Below are 19,268 nucleotides of genomic sequence, written 5' to 3' on the forward strand. Positions count from 1 at the left end.
CTCTAAAAGAGAGTCTGCAAGTAGTTGCAGTGCCTGATGAGTTCGCATCTCAAGGTTGGGTGGAAAATTAATCCCAAACCAGAGTTGGGGCATGCCTGCTTCTCCATCTGGGTGCAGCATGCATGCACTTTGAATGCTAGCCAAACACATCTCCTCCCTGTTATAGGAGGCAAAGGCAGAGCATATACAGAAAAACAACTGAGGTTGTGCCAAAGAACTTCTATCCTTTTCTCCTGGCAGTTGAGGAATGGCATGTGCAGTCACTTCCTTTAAGAGAATTTTGGATTCAGATATATACCAGTGGAATATTCCTGGGGGAAATAAACTTGTAATATAAATTAGCATGGGCTGTTTCAGAACCACCAAGACAACTGAAAAAGAGTAAAAGAGTAATAGCTGCAGTGTGGCCGAGATGGGATGATTTAGAAACAGAAAGATTGGGCCCTTAAGAAACAGACCTAGATGCTTTGGTTCTACCCTTTTTGCCTGGTTGTGCTACTGACTTACACGTAGGTTTCCTTAACTAAACTAAAATTCCCATACTTGGATCTGCATGGTTTTTCTGAGTGCTCATCAAGTTTGGCATGATGTCCTGCTTTTATTTTATTCACCATTCTATCTATTCTTTTCTTGGACCTTTGGTTTGTAATAATATTTTCAGTTTAGAGATTGTTCTCTTGATGAATGTTCTACAGTTCTGTAGAGCAAGATAGACAGGAAGTCCCCTCCCCACCTTTCTGGGTACTTGACAGACAAATTCCCTATCCAGCTGGCAGATGCTCTGGTTAGAGGAATGGAGGGGCCAGTTAGGATTTTATGTCCAACAAAAATAATTGCCTCCATCTTCTAACACTTTGCTTTTCATAGAGCACCTAAGTGGAAAGGAGCATAGTGGCCAAACCAAACTGAGGTCAGGGTCTGAATTTCTCCCACCAGGCCCTCTGCAGGCCAGATGACATCAGTCAGTGCAGCCACACTCACTGATGTCATCGCCTCTCATATTTTGCTTTTGTTGTTACTGAGAGAAGTATGAATTTTCATGCCTCTCTCAGCACAGAGAAAGGGACTCGGACAGTGCTAGGAACAGCGACTCTTCCTCTTAGCACCGACCGAATCTCCAGCTTCTCACGATGTGTGTTGTTCCCATGGGGGTCGCATGCACTTTAGATTAGGACTCGGCTGGCTCTGAGAAGAGTGGCCATTCCCCCAGCACTGGCCACTCACAACCAACAGCCCAATTGGGAGTGGAAGTGGTGCACCGGAGAATTCCACATCAGAGATAACAGTGGTGATTCCTCTAGGGAATATTTGTCCGGGAGGCTTCACAGGTTGGATGCGGAATCTCTGTGGGATGGAAGTTCCTCATCCGTTTTTTAAAAAGACTGAATCTTACGTAGCCAATTCGTAGCTGAATTCACGTAGCCAATTCAAGCCATGGCAAGTCATCCCCAGGATTGGCTTCATGCCATCTGTAAACAAGACAGGAGATAGCAGATGGATGATGAAGTTGGCTGTGGATTTTTTTTTCCTAAGTTGCTATCTTACCCAATTTTATTAAAATAATCAACTTTCGCTGGGCAAATCTTTCCCAATTGAAATTATACTTATGGGTAGAGAGGTCACAGTAGTGAAAATGTACAGTTGAAACAATGGAAGAGTCTGAAGCTGCAATTCTGTAAGGTTCTATAGCTGAAACAAGAGGCATTTCTTAGATTCTGGAATTGCTGTGTGTATCTTTGACTGCAATCCTTGCCATGCGTCGGGGGCTTGATCTCAGCAGTGCTTCACTGTTGCATATTTGGAACGTGCGATATAGTTATGGATGCAGTTCACATCTGACTGAAGTCTGTGGTAAAATGCTCTTTGTATTAATAGATCTAAATGGCAACCTGGATTATTACTGGTAAGGTTCTCCCCCATGCAATGTGACTATTTTTTTTTTAAGTGGCCCTGGTACTGACTTCCTTTTTTTTCTTTCCTAGGCAGCACAAATAGTCCTGATTTCTCTGTTTGAACTGAATACTCCTGAGTTTACCATGTTACTTGGTGCCTTGCCCAAAACATTTCAGGATGGTGCTACCAGGCTACTACACAACCACCTCAAGAACTCCAGTAACACGACCGTGGTGAGAGGGTTATGCAGTTTTCTCCTAAAAACCAACTGCAGGCATTAATTTCTGTATTGGTTGTTGATATGTGCAGAGCTATGTCGGTCCTAGAAATAGGCAGACTTGCCTTTATAGTACAAACATTACCTTTTGACAAAGCATGTGCCATTATTATACATGTGCATAAAGTGCCAGTCCCTTTCCAATTGTACGTAAAGCATCTAGACCTTTTCTGTTGTGTGCTTTTATAAGAAGCTTGGTACTGCTACAGCAACCTTCCCCAACCTGGTATTCTCAGGAAGTTTTGGACTTCTATCATTCCCAGCCAGCAGTGCCAGTGGCCAGGAATATTGGGAGTTGTACTGCAACGCATCAGGAGGGCACCAAGATGGGGATGGTTGACTTAGAGCTTTGAAAGTGAGACTGCTATAAAACAGAGATGCTAATGAAGCCCACCAGTGCTCAGGCCTAGATATGAGGTTTAGGGGTTCATAATAGTCCCCTTAAAGAAGAGGTGGGAATCAGGAGCTGAATTCTCTGGGTCAGGTGAAAATCCAAGCCAGAGAAGAATTCCAAAAATTACCCCCAACTTCTACCACTTGAACACCTCTTCCAGTTAAACCCAGGCTGATGGCACACGGGTCCAGCCATAAGGACAGGGAAGGAGGGAGACCTCCTCCTTCCCTGCCCTCTCTCTCAGCACCCTGGTGTCCCACATTACAGTGTTCTAGGACAAAAGCCCGTGGTGGCCTTTGAGATATGTCGTTTTTCCAAGAGTGACTGACATTCCAACAGCCCACATGAATGCTACATTTCTCAAGGGCCAATGCTACCAGGATGAAATATCAGGATGGTGTTCTCTCCAGTTCCAACATACCAGGCACTGGAGAGAGGAGGAAGAGAGAGACCTCCCTCCTTCCCTCTTCCTGCAGCTGGGCCAGAGTGCCTCTGCTTTTCCTTCCAGACAATAAGGTGAGTTTAAAGGGGTGGGGTGGGGTGGGGGCTAAGTGAGAGTCAGGAATGATGAATTGCAACTTCTGAAGCCTGGTTGTCTCAGAAATTAGGTCTGATTGCTACTGGTTTCGTTTTTTCAAGTAGTTTTACTTAGAATATTTGTTGTTGTTTCTGAGCTGCTTCAAGATAAGCCTAGAAGTTACCTATTTCTGCTGTAAAGCTCAGAAATTTCTGAAATCCTTGATACTGGGTTAACTCTTAGACAAATGAATGTTTGTACTTAGAAGTCAAGCTACTAATAGCTTAAATCACACAATATATTAACTACCACAAAATTGTTCCTTACATTGTTTCTTCTTCTTTTTGTGACATCTTATTATTTGCTCCCTTCTCCTCCTCCTCTTCTTGCATCTGTACCAGGGTTCCCCTAGCAATACTGTTGGCCGAACTCCTTCACGTCACCCTAGCAGCAGAACCAGCCCCTTAACTTCACCTACCAACTGTTCTCATGGAGGACTGTCTCCAAGGTAATGCTGTGGGTTCATTAAAAGGTGGACATAAATAAGAAAGGCTTTCTGCATAAAACATGCTTGGCTAGAATGTGCCTCTTCAATGGCTGCAACGTAGGCAAGTATGCTCAGCTCTAAAAGTACTCCAGGAAATGAAGGTCTCTATGCCGTTTTAAAACCCTGCATTGTCCTTTCATGGTATCTTTTGCACAGAGTGCTAAATGTTTATTTTCAAGATCATGTCTAAAAGACAGGGCTGCATCTGCATTTTTGAAGTACAGTCACATCATACATATGCACACACACACAAACAAGCACACATAAGAGTATTTAATGTATAAAATGTATAAACCAATCATAGCAAGGAGTTTGGTTTATACATTCTCTCTACGTTGCTGTGCAACTGAATTTTAATTGTATATGGGAAGGGGTCTTTCCAGGGAAGTCTAGAAAACAAGAGGGGGAGTTTGGGAGTACATTGTCAGTAAACTGGAAAGTGGATGCAATGTTTTTGGTTTGTTTGTGTCATGTTTAAAGTAAACAAGAGAACCATGGAAGATAGGTTTCTGCCTGAAACAATTACATGACAGATGGGTAGGTTAAAAATGCAAAGAATGTTACAGTGCTTCAAGCAGGATCTGCATCTGGGTGCGTTAATGTTACATTGTTACAAAGGACATTCTGAAAGAAGGGTGACAGAAGAATTTGATGTCATATGTGTATGTGTGGTGCTATTCACATGTGTCCTGATCCAGTGTGCCATATCTTGCAAAATGGATGGTACAGTGGCGATTTGTCTGTTCCCTGGCTTTGAGCTTGGTTTTTTGTTTTTGTTTTACAACCAAGAGATGTGCACTGCAGCACAACGGAGGGAGATAGCAAGCAGCCGTAAAAAGGGTTCTTAGAAAAAGTCTGTGAAAATGCTGAGGACTTTGCAGGTGGAAAGGTAGTCTAGATTAGTGTTCCTGTGCTGGAGTGATACAGTGGGGAAGTGCACAGTCCTCTGTAAAGTTTTGGAGGGTAATAATAAAATATAACGCTCAGGTTGTTTTTTTTAAAGGAACCCAATTGCATGGGCGTCAGGGAAGGAGGCAGGAGCAGTATCACTGATCAAGAGCAATTTGCGAGTAGGCACATGTGACGTTTGCACAGCCACATTCCTCAAAGCAGTCATCAGTGGAATCTGATAGCTGCACTGAAAAATGATGATTTTCCAGCAACAAAAATCACAGTTTGAGAAATAGGGGAAAGTATGATTTTCCTGCAACAGAGGTGCTACCTTGTGGATTGATGTTTGTATCCTTCAGAACCACTGCACAAATATCACACTTTCTAATACACTTTGGAATGGCCCTTATTCAAATAGTACCCAATTTGGTATTGAGCAGATTGTGGAGCCTAACATGATATAAGCCACATATTTCAAGGATTTTAGCAAAAGAGGCCAGCGGGGAATTCGATCAGGGAAAGTAAAGGGGCAAGACTGTATATTTTGTGTTACGTTCGAAGGAGGTACTGTAGCTCGGTGGTAGAACACATGGACAGGTTCAATTCCTGGCATCTCCAGTAGGAATTGGAAAGAGACCCGTCTGAGACCCTGAGATGCCACTGCCAGTCAGTGTAGACAGTACTGTCCATATTAATAATATGACTTTGTCAACAGAATCCAACTTTAGGAACAACTGAAGTTTAAAAAGTGGGGATGGAGAGACACTGAGACCTAAAGTCATCAAGATACCAAATTTGTACCAGATAGCAAATTTTCTACATACACAATGTTTGTCATAACACACCCGCAGTCTGAATGGAGTGTTTAATTCGCCACCCCTTTTGACACACTTACAGAAAAGTGTAAATATTCAAGGTGCATATTTTAAGCAATGCATAGACTCTGAAGGAAGTCTTGCAATTGCTAGACATTAGTAACATGGATTTTGTTGATTTTCCTATCATGAAATGGTTTGTCCATCCCATTTGGATCTATTAGGACTTGTTCTTTCTATTGGAACACTCCCATGGGATGTTGATGGTGTTGAACACACTCTGGTGCATAAGTATTTAAGCAATTGCTATCTGTTGATCCCACCCTTTAACATACCATTTTGTGTCAAGTTGCCTGCAACATTCTCTGCTGATCCCTTTGTTGTCTCCCAACGCAACCCATGCAAAACTCCCTCAACTTTGGGGAGCTGTTGACTCAAGACATCATTTGCAGCTGAGTAAAGTGGCCTTTTGATATGAGATGCAGAAATATTGATCCCCAAACTCTTATTCAAGCACCTTAACAGGTTACTGAGTCACTTATTATAAACAGCTTTGTAAACTTCTGTTCTCACATACAAGTTAGTGTGTGTGTGTACACACACACAAGCATACACACACAAACCAAGATACACATACTCACAAACACACATATATACAGACATATACAGACATGGGAACACACATTTCAGTACAACCACATAGGCACACCTAAATCCCTTGCTGAAGCATAGGATGTTTCCACACAAGTCAAACATATGCATGTTTAGTCAGAAGTAAGTCCCATTCAGTTCAGTGGGGCAGGCACCTAGGTGAGTGCATACAGAATTGAAGCCTGAAAGTGCCTTTTAACAGTGTAATTTAGTCACAGGTAAATGTGTATAGTATTACAGCCAACGTATCTCCTAAAGTACTTTTAATGTTTGGTTTAACTAGGGTGTATATTAGGGTTAATGTGAATTTTTTTATTAAGTACTCTTAATTTTATATATAAATGTCCTCATAAAGTTGTCCTAAAGCCTTTTTGGAAATAGTTTAGTTTTCAGGTACTTTCAATAGCTTCTCAGTTGGCTGTGACATTTCATCATTATGGAGTTACCTAGTCAGGTGTACATCACACTATGTTACGTTGAAATATTTAAAATGCTATCATTGATCTAGTAACCCTAAATTCTTTTTACCACTTTGAATTTTGTAATATCTTTTATTCTTGGGAAAACTAGTCAGTCTTGTTTTCAATATTGGGTGAGGCTTTCACAGGTTCAAAGCCTAGAAATTCTTCAGGCATAGATGTAAGCTAATAATATTAAGTAATATATATTCTTGATTTAGGTCTAGGGATCTGGTTTTCTAAAGATTTGAGGAAATTGCCCAACAAGAAAACTTTTAAAACCAAGTGTGTGTGTGTAATTGTGCATGTATGCACGTACACATACATGGGACACACATTCACACACATACATGCACATGCAAACACACACACCACTCTCTTTTGTTTTTTCTTAACCATTTATTGCCCACATATATAAGCTACCACATTTTGATTGGAATCTAAAACTTACTCTAATACTCTAATAGTACTTTCAGAACTTGACTTTGTTCTTACTTTTAAACTTTTAGTTTTATTGTCCCCTGTGTCTATTTAGTGTGTTCTCTTCCCTCTCTTATTGTTTTATTATGATTTTATTAGAATGTCAGGGTGTTGCTGCTTTATTCTTTTACTATGTACAGCACCATGTACATTGATGGTGCTAAATAAATAAGTAAAATAATAATATCCCTTTGTTAACATTTGTGATTTTCAACCAACTTTTTTACTTCTGATATTTTGATTAAACCATCTTTTGCTGCTTTCCTATTCACACTCTGAAATGCCCACATTATTTGTTAATTGCTTTACTGTTGGCTTAGTTCTGGCTTTTGGTGTCTGTCTTTTTCTTCCTTGTTAATTTTTGTTGTTGCTCTTCTTTTTGTTAAAACTAAAAGCAAACAAATACTTCATCAGCCCTATTTAGAAAACTCTCTTGCGAATAGAAGCTTGACAATTTTTGAATGAACAAAATTTAGTAGTGAGATAAATTTATTTATTTACTTATTATTGCATTTTTATACTGCCCAATAGCCGAAGCTCTCTGGGCAGTTCATAAAAATTAAAACCATTCAAAGTATAAAACAAACAGTATAAAAACATGATATAAAATACAATATAAAAGCACAACCAGGATAAAATCAAGCAGTGCAGAAATATAAATTTAAAATACAAATTTAAAACAGCAAAGTTAAAATTAAATTTATAGACTGTTAAAATGCTGAGAGAATAAAAAGGTCTTCACCTGGCGTCTGAAAGAATATAGTGTAGGTGCCAGGCGAAACTCTTTAAGGAGCTCATTCCACAGCCGGGGTGCCACAGCAGAGAAGGCCGTCCTCCTGGTAGCCACCTGCCTCACTTCCTTTGGCAGGGGCTCACAGAGAAGGATTATATTGCATTGTATTTTAAATGCTTTTGGAGTTTTAAACTGATATTTTCTGAGAACTCTCTGACAAACTATGCCTCTTTTGTTTGAAATGTCAGAATGTTTTCTTGCCATAGTGTTGTATTTTTGGATTATAAAGTTGTCCGCTTATATGGATATGATAAGATAGGTGAGTTGGTTTCATTTTGCCCTTTAAAAGTTGAGGTTGCTTGGTTTTGGATGATCACCTCACAGGTAGGTGAGTTTTGAATTTGTGGCATTTATTATCCTTTGTTTTCCTGTTTTGGTGAAGCGATATTTTGCAAACATTACTGCTATTTCTACCTCTTCCTGCGGGGGGAGGGATGATTTTCCTGGCACTGCTGTTCAAAGAGACACTGCTGTGACAAACACTAGAACTATTTCTGACTTCCCATTTCCAGTCTTGCAGCATTTTTCATTTATTTATACACCAATGTGACCTTTGCCTATATAACGTACTTAAAACTCAATAGAAACAAAGTGACAGACTGAATACTCCAGCAAGTCCAGAAGTAAACTCTGGCCTGAGATGTGAGGTTTATCCAGTGCGGCTGCTATAGCAGTAATGGCAGGTCCCATATTCAGCCTTCCCTAACCTGACAGATATCTATGACCAGTAACAAATGGCATGTTAGTGTTAACCTCAAGCCACTACTAAATGGTTTAGAACTAACCATGGTTTACAGTTAATATCAATAAATAGCCTGTGGTTAAGTTTGGAAATGGAAAGGAGGAGAAAATCAAGAAGGGAAAATTAATAAAAAGAAGGAAGAGCGGGGAGGAAATTGTGAACACTGTTTAGGAGAACTGGAAGTGGTTCTGGCTTTCCTTTTTTATATATAGCTATCTTTATGGAAGTTTTCAGCAGAAAGATAACAAAAATGAAGAGAAACAAGAAAATTCAAACTGTAATACAACATTCTTCTGCCTTTATCCATTGATATGGAAATATTTATGGGCTTCAACCTTCTTGAAACATTACTGAGTTGTATTAACATACAGATGAGGAAACAAGCATGAGAGACTTCGGTGTGTTTGCAATTGTTCAGCCTTGCTTAGTCAACAAAGTTACTTGGGTGAATCTGGAGCGCAGAATCTGGACTAATCTAATAGGAAGCAGAAGGACAATAATACTACTGAGCATCTTTTTGCTTCTGAGTTCCCAAGAACAATAGCTTTAAAGTATGAATGAACAAAGGGCAGAACCAATCCCCTTTCATAATTCATTATCAATGAAATTTCTGGCCAGTTTATTTTGTTTTTCTCTACAGTTTTGCACCAGGGCCTTGGGATTTGCCTGTTCTCCATGGTCCATTCATATAAATATATAAATAAATAAATATATAAATAAATAATAATAATAATAAATAATTCAGTTCCAGGCTGTTTGCTGTGACTGCAAGTAGGCCTGTATTTCAAATGCTAAGCAGTAAGATGCCATGGATTAGAGGAACCATAAGCCCATGGCTTTTGGTACAAGAACTTGCTGGTGATCATAACTATTTACTATTCATATAGGTATACAGTGAGAGGAGCAGAAACATAGTTATAATGCTAAGAAGAACTGCTGGACTTACTATTGGAAATACAAGTTATAGGATTTAGTTATTTCTGTCTTCTGTAGGTGTGTATATAAGACCAGTTGACCATCAGCACTTGACTAATTGTGGAGCCCCTTTAGATCCTACACAGCAGAATTTATTCCAGATGCTTTTTTAGCTCACCTTGCTTAAAATTAGCTAAATGGGTGGAAATTGCTTCTAGAGAAAACCAATAGCCAAATTTTCATTGATTTCAATTGCAGGATACCATCCTGGGTCTCTATTGAAAAATATGCAAATGAAAAAAAGACAGGAACTGCCCTAAATAACAACATCTCATGATGCTAAAGATATTACTGAATGGCAACATGTTTACATGAAGCGAATCAATGGAGTATTCCTGTCTTGATTTGTTTCTATTAAGTTCCTCTCTTCCTGAGAAAGCATGAAAAGACTCAGCCACTCAGATTATAGTTTTGTTTTCTCCCTTTTTTTCTGTTCCCCCCCTTCCCTTTCTCTTTTTTCTTCCTGTGATCACTGCAGTCGTTTCTGGGGTTGGAGTGCAGATGGGCTGTCGAAGCACCCCCCTCCCCTTTTTCAGCCTAACTCCATCCCCGCTGCTCCTTCTCACAAGACTTTCAGGCGCTCTTACTCTCCCAGGTAACAAACTACCTGTTAATCCAACTTGTCTGAGGTGTCACAATATTATTTACCTTTTGGCTCAGTAGAGTGCTTTCAAACCGATAGGTCCAGGGGATGTGGAGAGGGACATCCCCTTTTTGCTTTATGCTTTGGTCTGTGGAGAAATTATATCTCCATTACTCTGTTCCAGAAGCTCTACCTGTTAAGTTACCACAGATATGTCAGAACGTATTCCTCTCACTTCCTTCATTCCTTCTCTTGAAAATACTGCAATAAAAGCAAGGTCAGGGCTTGTTTTACACAAGCAGGTATCCCAAGCTAACATCACTTAGCCCACTTCCTCCTTAGATTTGGGTATGTGCTTAAAGCCTGAGGTAGAGTCTCGTGCAGCTGATCACACAGAAAGTAAGCAAGTAGGGACTGGGAGTCAGCTATAGTAGTTTCATCTGATGGTCAGGCAAGATAACTAAAACAATATGTCAGTGAGTTGCTGCTGGGGAATTATATTGTTCCGTGTGCCACGGGACAAAATGGGTTCACAGTATCATCGGGTGGAATTAGGAAACATCATTTACTCTCTCTGCATTGGTACACATTTGGCATATGCTTCTTGCCCTTTCAACAACACTGTGGTTCAGTATTCTCCTAGGTACATAGGGGCTGATTCACATTTTACATGGCAAGTATCTATGAAGGGGGTAATAGCTTGTGCCATTTCCCGGCCATACCCAGCCACTAGGGCTATGCTGTAATCCCACGGTTTGGAAGAAGTGTGGCGCTGGACTCATCCCCCCTCCACACACCCTTTCCCACCAAACAGTTAATGGTGGGCTTTCAACTTTATTTGCTGAGCTGCATGTGTGCAGCCCCAGCTGTTTTACACATGTTCTGTTTGGCCGAGGCTATAAACAGACACCTTTAACTAGGACCAATTCATGCTTAATGCAGTAAGAGCATTTACCTTTTGTATAGCAGCATTTTCAGCTGCAAATTAAAGTATGGAGGGATGACACATGCTTCTAAAAGTCAAGGTTCCCAGGTGCATGTCCACCATGTAACCTGCATGCATAACACACCTTCCCCACCCAGTGAGTAATATGCAGCTGCAAGCCTGCTTCAGTAAACATAATGGCATCTCACTAGATTGAGATGGCTAGCATTAGTTTGGTCCACGTTTTTAGTTTGAGGGTGTCTGTTCTCATGTCACACCAGTGGGTGCTCTACAGTTAAGATCTATTGATGGAACCTGCTTCTATCAGCAGAACAGGAAGGGGAAGCAATTCAGCCCCCACCCACATGCTTTCAAAATCTGCTCCAGAGAGTTGGGCGACGCTCAAGACCAGATTTTGGGGGGCACAAGAGACTGCTGGGGTAAGGAAAGGAAGAGTAGGTCCCATTGCACAAGCAGACTTCCACTTGTGCAAGGTTGAATTTCACTCGGTGTCTGAAGATCGCAACTGTAAATGCTTGCAATGCTAAGCATCCAGCTCTGTGAGAAGAATAACTGAACAATCTGAACAGCAAAATAAACAGAAAATGTTCCCAATTATTTTATGGGGCAAAGACAACACTACGTACTATGAGTCATTCTCTTTACAATTACAAGACATGAAGAAAGCAAGATGACAAGGGCAGTGCACATGAGAATGAGGAACTTTTGAGCGGGTTCAAATTGTGTCAGCCAGCAGAGAGAGAGAGAGAAAGTATTGCTATTTAGAATAACTTTTCTTCCCCTTCGAGATCAACCCTGCTTTACATTAGGAAGTCCCAGATATTGGCAAGCTCTGTATCCTAAAAACTGTGTTTGTTGGAGGCTGTGGCAGTTGGAAAATGATATTGTGACATCTGTAAAAGTCACACATTTCTTCTCATTCCTTTGTTTACCTTGTCGCTCTTCCAGTTTTCTTCATGAATCACTGTTTTCTATCTTATGTGAGTGATAGGATGTATTTATTTATTTACTGTAAATGGATGTTGTTTCATCTTTCATTTCTTTCTCTCTCCCCTCACATTATCTATGTATCACACAGTACTGGCTAAATGTATTTGCTTGCACATGTGGTTACTCTTAAAATAATAATAATCCAGAAACTGCTTTTCTTTCTTTTGTGAGCTGTTGTATAATACTTCATTCTCAGGTTATACAAATAGATTTTTCCCTTGTGGATTTTGGATGCCACGAGTATTTTTAAGATTTCAAATAAACTCAATTCCATGCTTTAAAATAATAAATTCTATTTGAAGTAACTGTTTGTGAGCTGCTTAGCTGCAATATAAGTTAATTTTTTACACTCTTAAAAAAATAGGCCTAGTTACCAAAATGATGCCTTCCCGCTCCTATGACCTGATGCAGGTAGTGTTTCCAGTACATGTAGGTTATCATTGTTATACTATTAGTACTTATGCCACAGTACACAGTAATATAAACAAAATTCTGCTCTTTACCCTGAAGAGCTTACAGTCTAAATTTTGACATGAAGAGCAAATTTAGACGTGAAGAACAAACAACATGGGAAGAGGCAAGAGTAATAAACCAGTGGTAAGAGGGGAGGCAACATTAGCAAGGGATAAATGTCAGCAGATTCCATTGCTTAGGCTTAAGGTTTGTTTCAATGGTGCATGATGACTGGTGATATCAGAAGCTTCACATTAGAGATGTGTTTTTTTAACTGCGGTCTGAAGGGAGAGAAACAAAGGACAGGAAGATTTGAGGAGAAAAAAGGAAAACTGAGATGTTCAGACTTGGATGTACTGAACTTAATGTGGCAATATAACATTTATGAGCAGTATCACATAGGCAATTGGAGATGTGGGACTGGATGGAGGGGGTGAAGGTCTGGGAAAGAAGAATTGTTCATGAGAGAGAGAGAGAGAGAGAAAGAGAAAGAGAGGCAGGCCACAGCTAGACCTAAGGTTTATCCTGGGATCATCCAGGGTTCGCCCCTGCCTGAGCACTGGATCCCCTGTGTGTCACCTAGATGAACAGGTTTGACCCCTGGACAATCCAGGGATAAACCTTAGGTCTAGCTATGGCCAGAGAGAGGGTGGAATTGAAAGCCATAGAATTTGGTGAAGTTGCTCAGAATGAGGTTAACAGAGGCCCAACAAAACTTCAAGGTGGGGGAAGACAAAAGTGTATTGAACAAATTATGTTTGCGTTATGAACAGAACCAGCCAAAACAGTGCATGGAGGGAGTTGAGGAAGAAGGGATAGTCAACTGTATCAAAGGCAACAAAGAAGTGAAGAAGGACAAGGACAAATTCCAGAGACCCTTAGATATAGTTGTTAGAGTGAGAAAGGGACAGCATGAGTGAATGGTATGTTTCAGGAGTTTGGAAGTGAAGGGAGTACAAAATGAGAGGGGGGGTTTGTTTCGTTTTTTAGTAATGGGGGAAATGGTGGCATGTTTAAATGTGGCAGAGAAGGAGTAGAAGAAGAGGGGTATTATACAGTAGAAAGGGTAGCAAAATGATTCAAGTGCTGTTATAGGGAAATCCCATGTACACCTTGTTGACATAACCAACACAGCAGGACGTTCACTACTGCCTTTAGTCCCAAGCCAGGCTGAGAGATCTGTTATCTTTGCCATCCTCAAAACTTTTTTTTTAAAGATCATGCTGCAAAAACAAGCTAACATATCTCCTTATAAGGGAGGCAAAGTCACATTTTCAAGTGTGTTTCTATAACCTTGAGGCCTAGAGATTATTTTGTTCAAAATGAATGCACGGTGCAGTTCAAAGACGTGTGTGTGTGAGAGAGAGAGAGAGAGAGAGAGAAAGAGAAAGAGAGAACAAAGGATTTTGTTAACAACTATTTGGCTTTTTTATCCGATTCTTCCATGACTAAGCTGTGTGAGTTTTGAGCATCCTGACCGAAGTTCTCAGAATACATTTTGTGTCCAAGGCCTTAGAAAAGTTAAATGGGACAGTAGGTTTGTATCTTTCTCTGTTCATTCTGCCAATGAATGGAAAATGTGTCATACGCATGGTTGTGGGCAAGTTGAGGCTTGCATTATTATTTAGAGAAATCTTGTTGAGAGCGGTTTGAAATGAGCACAAAACATTATTTGTCAAGGAAGGATTGCCAGAATCTTGTCTAATTTCCATCAGGGAGCCATTGGTCTAGAGATTTAATTTTGTGCAAATTGTGGCCTGTTTCATTTACTAATGGCTAAAGCAGCTATAAATACTGAATTGTAACCTTTTGTAGTCTGAAGAGGTTGCAGCATTGCAACTCTTGCAGCTTTGTAACAGCTCTTGTTCTCTAATCCTACACTATTCTTGGGCAACTCTTTCTTTCTTCCTTTCTTTCTTGGCAAGCCGTCTTTCCAAACCTTTGCTTGATTAGAGTTTAGGTGTTGCCTTATGGCTGCTTTGCCAAAACACACCATGTACATTCAGTTCTGGTGCTGCTGCTTGGGCTGTTGTTGAATACTGAGTACATTGACAGAGATCCAGGGACTGTATCTGTTCCCAGTATTCATGAAGCTCAGGCAACATGAATCTTGTTTTTGGTCAGAAGTTCTTAAATCTCTTCCCGGAGGAGAAACTCTTCTAGATAATTAAAATTCTGGCAGCTGACGTTTTCATTCTGTGAAACATCTTTTCAGCAGATGTAGTCTTTGATGCCTATGATTAGAGGATCCCCGTGCCACTCTTTCATTTTAGACATTTTTCTCTGGGCCAGACTACATCTGATGAGGAAGGCCATATTTGTTTATTCACATGTCTCCCCAATCTACATATAAAGTGGCTCACTTCCACCATTGGAGCCTGGCTTCACAATGAGATAAGGTGGGGAGAAGGCAGTGTTCAGATCCTCTCACCCACGTGCACTTTTAAAAGTTAGACACCCTGCCGTATATGTGAACAGGACAGACACATGAACTCAGACAGCCCCTCCAACGCACACACACCTCATCTAGTTTGGCCCTCTGTTTTTGACCAAACTTACATTACCTGAGGTACACCAAGCAGACAGGAAATGAATAACTTTCATTTCTGCTTTTTGGCAATGATGCCTCTAGTTCTTGTTCTTGTAACCATGAATCGTTTCCAGCTTAAGATTCATCACAAAGTCAGGGATTTATTTAATCTTAATTTTTTGTCTCTGCAAATAAAACTTTTTTTGAAAAACACTACCTGCATGGTTCTTACATATTGGTTATCCAAAATTTAAGACTTGAGATAATACAATCCTGGGCTCTACCCAGAGTTTTGTTCTGAGTTGCAAATCTGAGAAAAGTAATAGGGAAAGCAACTCATGAGGATTTCCTCAAGGGGAATGGATTAAAAAGAAAGGGAATATGTGCACGTATGCACACACGCGCATGCACACACACACACACACATGCACACCTCCTATCCTTCCCTGAGAATTTTCATTAGTCTTATCAAAACTCTTTAGGCTCCCCTCAATATTCCTCATATGTTTCACCTGGAGAAAACCCCAGGTTTGCAAAAGTAGCAATGTGAGTGAGTGATCCATTTCGAATAGCACCAGTGGTGTAGCTAATAAGATCAAGCTTTGAATCTAGTATTCTAGAGACTTGCATTCATGTCTTGACAGCTTCTCCATAGTTTGTACAGGGTTATTGAATGCTGGATGCAATATGGTGAAAAAGAAATGCTAAAGCTAGTTTTGTTGGTCTTGTTTTCTAATGTAAAGTTATTACACAACCACCAATGTCTTGCATAGTGAATAATCTTCATAGTTACAAGATTTTATTTGGAATGGTAGTCAGTTGTTTTTCTCATTGTAATGATTTATTGATACGTTGCACTTGTATCTAAAAATTGCTCTTTGCTGTTTTGTTTTGTTTTAATTCTCTACTGAGACTCAGATAAAAATTATTAAAGAAAAGTAGGGAAGATAGTTCTTCACATTTTCTTGCATAAATCCACTTGCATTTATTGTTGATGCAAACCCTAATGGCATCAATTATGCTTGCTCTGATAGAGCACTTTGAGAGACTTGGATGACCCAGAGATGGAATCAAGTGTCCAGTTGTACCAAGGGAAAACTATTTCATATTTGATACTCAAATAATGGTAGTAGCAATAGACATTTTGTTTCCATAAAACATCTTAAGCTTCAGGTTAAGCTAGCTTTTCATCTGGATAGAATTAATTTATAAATTCTTTTCCATATAATTTATAAATTCTTTTCCATTAAATATAAAATGTAAAGCCCCAAATTTCATGCATTGAATTCATGGTGCCACAGTTTTGAGTTTCCATTATCATGAATGCCTACTTTTATTACTAGCCATTTATTTTTACTTGTTGCATATTTGGAGCTAGGGTTTGACTAAGAATACTAGAATGCTTGAACTTCATGTGGAGTTATTTGATTTATGTGCCTTTAGGTTTATGATTCTATGAGTCAATATTGCTAAAGTTTAGCTAAACGTATTACTTTTAAGGAATTCTAATATGCTATAAAATTGGTTCTTTGAAAGGGCTGGTTGGGTATTCATGTTGACTGTGTGAATGTGGAATCATAGCCAATATTTAGGTTTGAGTTATCAGCTCTCAGACATTCCAAAACCATCTACTTAATCCCTTATGTTCAGGTCTGAGTTCATGACTTGAGAACGTTAGCACATGTTTTAAAGCTGAATGCCAAATTATGGCTCCACATGTGAGCAATATTATAGTTCAAGATCAAGCAAACTGCTCCTTGGTTTTAACATTCCACATGTGTTCGCTCTTTAGCATGCTGGATTACGACACGGAGAACCTAAATTCTGATGAAATTTACAGCTCTCTTCGTGGAGTCACAGAAGCAATTGAAAAGTTTAGTTTCCGTAGCCAAGAAGATCTAAATGAACCAATCAAACGTGATGGAAAAAAGGACAGTGACATTGTAAGTAGCCTCTTTTGGCTTTGAAAGAGATTTTAAAAATGTTTGCCAGTTAGTATTGAAAGGACTGTAATGATGCTGAATAGTTTTCCTATAAAGTAAACATTTTTGTCCTGTTAGTGTGTGATTGTCCTACACGCCTGTTGGACTTGGAGAGTCAAACCTTGCAGCTTTTGCTCACCTTGCATTGAAAGTAAACTTAGGCCTAATTCATAAATGTCATTATTCGTGTGAATGGCCATTAGAAAAGTAGCTGAGCAACAAGCTATTTGTGTAAAGATGTTCTTAATACAGACACACTGTGATTTTAAAGTCCGGAAAGTAAATGGAGGGGAAATTTGTGCACCTGCATTAACTGCTCCATTACTGCAAGTGCACAAATTTCCCCTCCTTTTATGCCCCAGTCCTTAAATTTGCATACATTTCCCTTCCATTTACTTCCCAGTACCAGAATTTGTGCAACTATTCTTGATAGTTTTAAAAAACCATAGAGGCACTAGCACCAGCAGTAGTTCCATCCACCCTTTTCCGGTCGGGCCCTATTCACTCTTTCTCATGTGGCTGCCTTCTATGACTCTTTTTAAAAACTATCAGGGGAACCATACAATATCTACTTCAAAAAGGAGCTGTAAAAAAGTGGGGGGTTAATATCCCCCCTTTCCTGAGCAGCTGGAGAATCAGGGAAATGTGGAAATGGTGGAGGACAGAAAGTGCCATTTTGGCATCAGTGAAAGGGCAGTTACTAGCGAGATTGCAAGAGTGAGCAGAACAGGTTTTTTCTGCTCTTTCCAAGTTCCTTCATAGCCAATCCTCACAACCTATGATAAAATTGGTCCCCCGGGTTTGGATGACATGACAATCCACCATGGGCACAAACAAACCTACCCCAAGCCATAGGTTCTCAGCCTGGCTTATTGGCAAAAAATAAGCCACCCTGTGGGAAATGCTCTGGATTGGGATGACATGACAACCCGTCATGGCTGGTGCCCATGATAGGTTATTGTTTTGGGACCCCCAGTCATTGTCTTCTTCTGCTTCAATCACGGCCATTGAAAGTTAGTCCTAGTTTTGCAGCACTTATTTGCTTGATTCCTGCAGGTTTCTCGAGAAGGAGGGATAGCTTCACCGGCCACTGATGTGCGTGGAAGCAGTGACGTTGTGGAAGGAGGAAGGATGGCGCTAGACAACAAAACATCCCTACTCAACACCCAGCCCCCACGTGCCTTTTCAGGACCCCGAGCCCGGGAATATAACCCCTACCCATACTCGGATACTATCAGCGCCTATGACAAGAGCGCTCTTAAGGAGGCTGTGTTTGATGATGATATTGATCAGCTTCGGGATGGTTGGTTTTAGCTTGTTTTCTAAACCCTAGAGCGATCTTATTTTTGTTCTAAAATATGAATGTCCATATTCAATTGTTAAGAAAACATCATACTAAAACTAGCTTACTGAGTTCAATTTACATCCCATCTTAACTCCACTTTACTGGAATTTGCAACAGCAGTGAATAATATGATTTGCATAATTGTTTATTGGGAAACCCTAGTGTTCGTTTCAGTTGGGTTTCAACATTATAGTATTTTTCCATGACCTTGGCCTGTTTTTGCTAAGGTAAATGAGAATTGTTCCATTCATCTTATGAGCAGAAAGCCTGATGGAGAGGGAAGAGATTAGCATGGATGTTCAAAGTATGTAGAAATGCAACTCACTCACATTTTGTGTCAGAAACTTTGGTATCTCCGTTCCATCTGTGTTGTTTTGGTAAGCACACAAAGTGTGAAGCTGAGGTGCACATCCCTGAATTCTTGGGAACATGAGCCAAAGAGCAGTGAACAACCACAGCTTCCTGGTCTGAGTAACCTGTATTCTTTTTATGTATTTCCTGCAGCAAACGATGATATGTTCATAGAACTAACTTGCAGAGTTTTCCAGTTTCCTCTTAAGACTGCTGCCAAAATCGGACACCATTGGAGCAGTTTCTTTCTGGGGGAATAAAATTCTAAAAATGTTCAGTCGTAGCAGCACTTCTTTTACTCTTCTCTTCTTTTTTTAAATTGATTGCTATGCTGCTGCAGTCAATGGCTTGGCAGGCCACCATGTTCCCCCAAATATGTTCCCCCAAATGCCTCAGTTGGAATGACGTCTCGTAATGATGTAGTGCCCTTTCACAGGCATTGATGGTGATAGCGGTGGTGGGGTGGGGGGAGATGATGGTAGCCTTCATTAGCCAGTGGGGGCAGCTGCCATCTTTTCCCCTCAACAATGTCCATGTCATGATGTATTGTCATTTCAAATGAGTCATTGCAGTGGAACATGTAATGTATCCTTCTGGACCACCAATTCCAGCTGAGCTGCCAAGTGCAGCTAAAAAAGAAGAGAACAAAGAAATG

The 19,268-nt window shown here is 40.1% G+C and overlaps 1 protein-coding gene across 1 annotated transcript in view; it reads left to right on the forward strand.

The window, feature by feature from the left end:
- Positions 1 to 19,268, forward strand: part of CLASP1 (cytoplasmic linker associated protein 1) — a 217,624-nt gene that overhangs the window by 177,675 nt on the left and 20,681 nt on the right. The window contains exons 33-37 of the mRNA XM_063116685.1: positions 1,983 to 2,126; positions 3,483 to 3,589; positions 9,912 to 10,028; positions 16,728 to 16,878; positions 17,974 to 18,220. Coding sequence (XP_062972755.1) covers positions 1,983 to 2,126; positions 3,483 to 3,589; positions 9,912 to 10,028; positions 16,728 to 16,878; positions 17,974 to 18,220 — 766 coding nt within the window. The remainder of the gene's footprint in view (positions 1 to 1,982; positions 2,127 to 3,482; positions 3,590 to 9,911; positions 10,029 to 16,727; positions 16,879 to 17,973; positions 18,221 to 19,268) is intronic.

This window comes from Elgaria multicarinata, chromosome 2, assembly GCF_023053635.1.
Source record: "Elgaria multicarinata webbii isolate HBS135686 ecotype San Diego chromosome 2, rElgMul1.1.pri, whole genome shotgun sequence".
Lineage (NCBI taxonomy): Eukaryota > Metazoa > Chordata > Lepidosauria > Squamata > Anguidae > Elgaria > Elgaria multicarinata.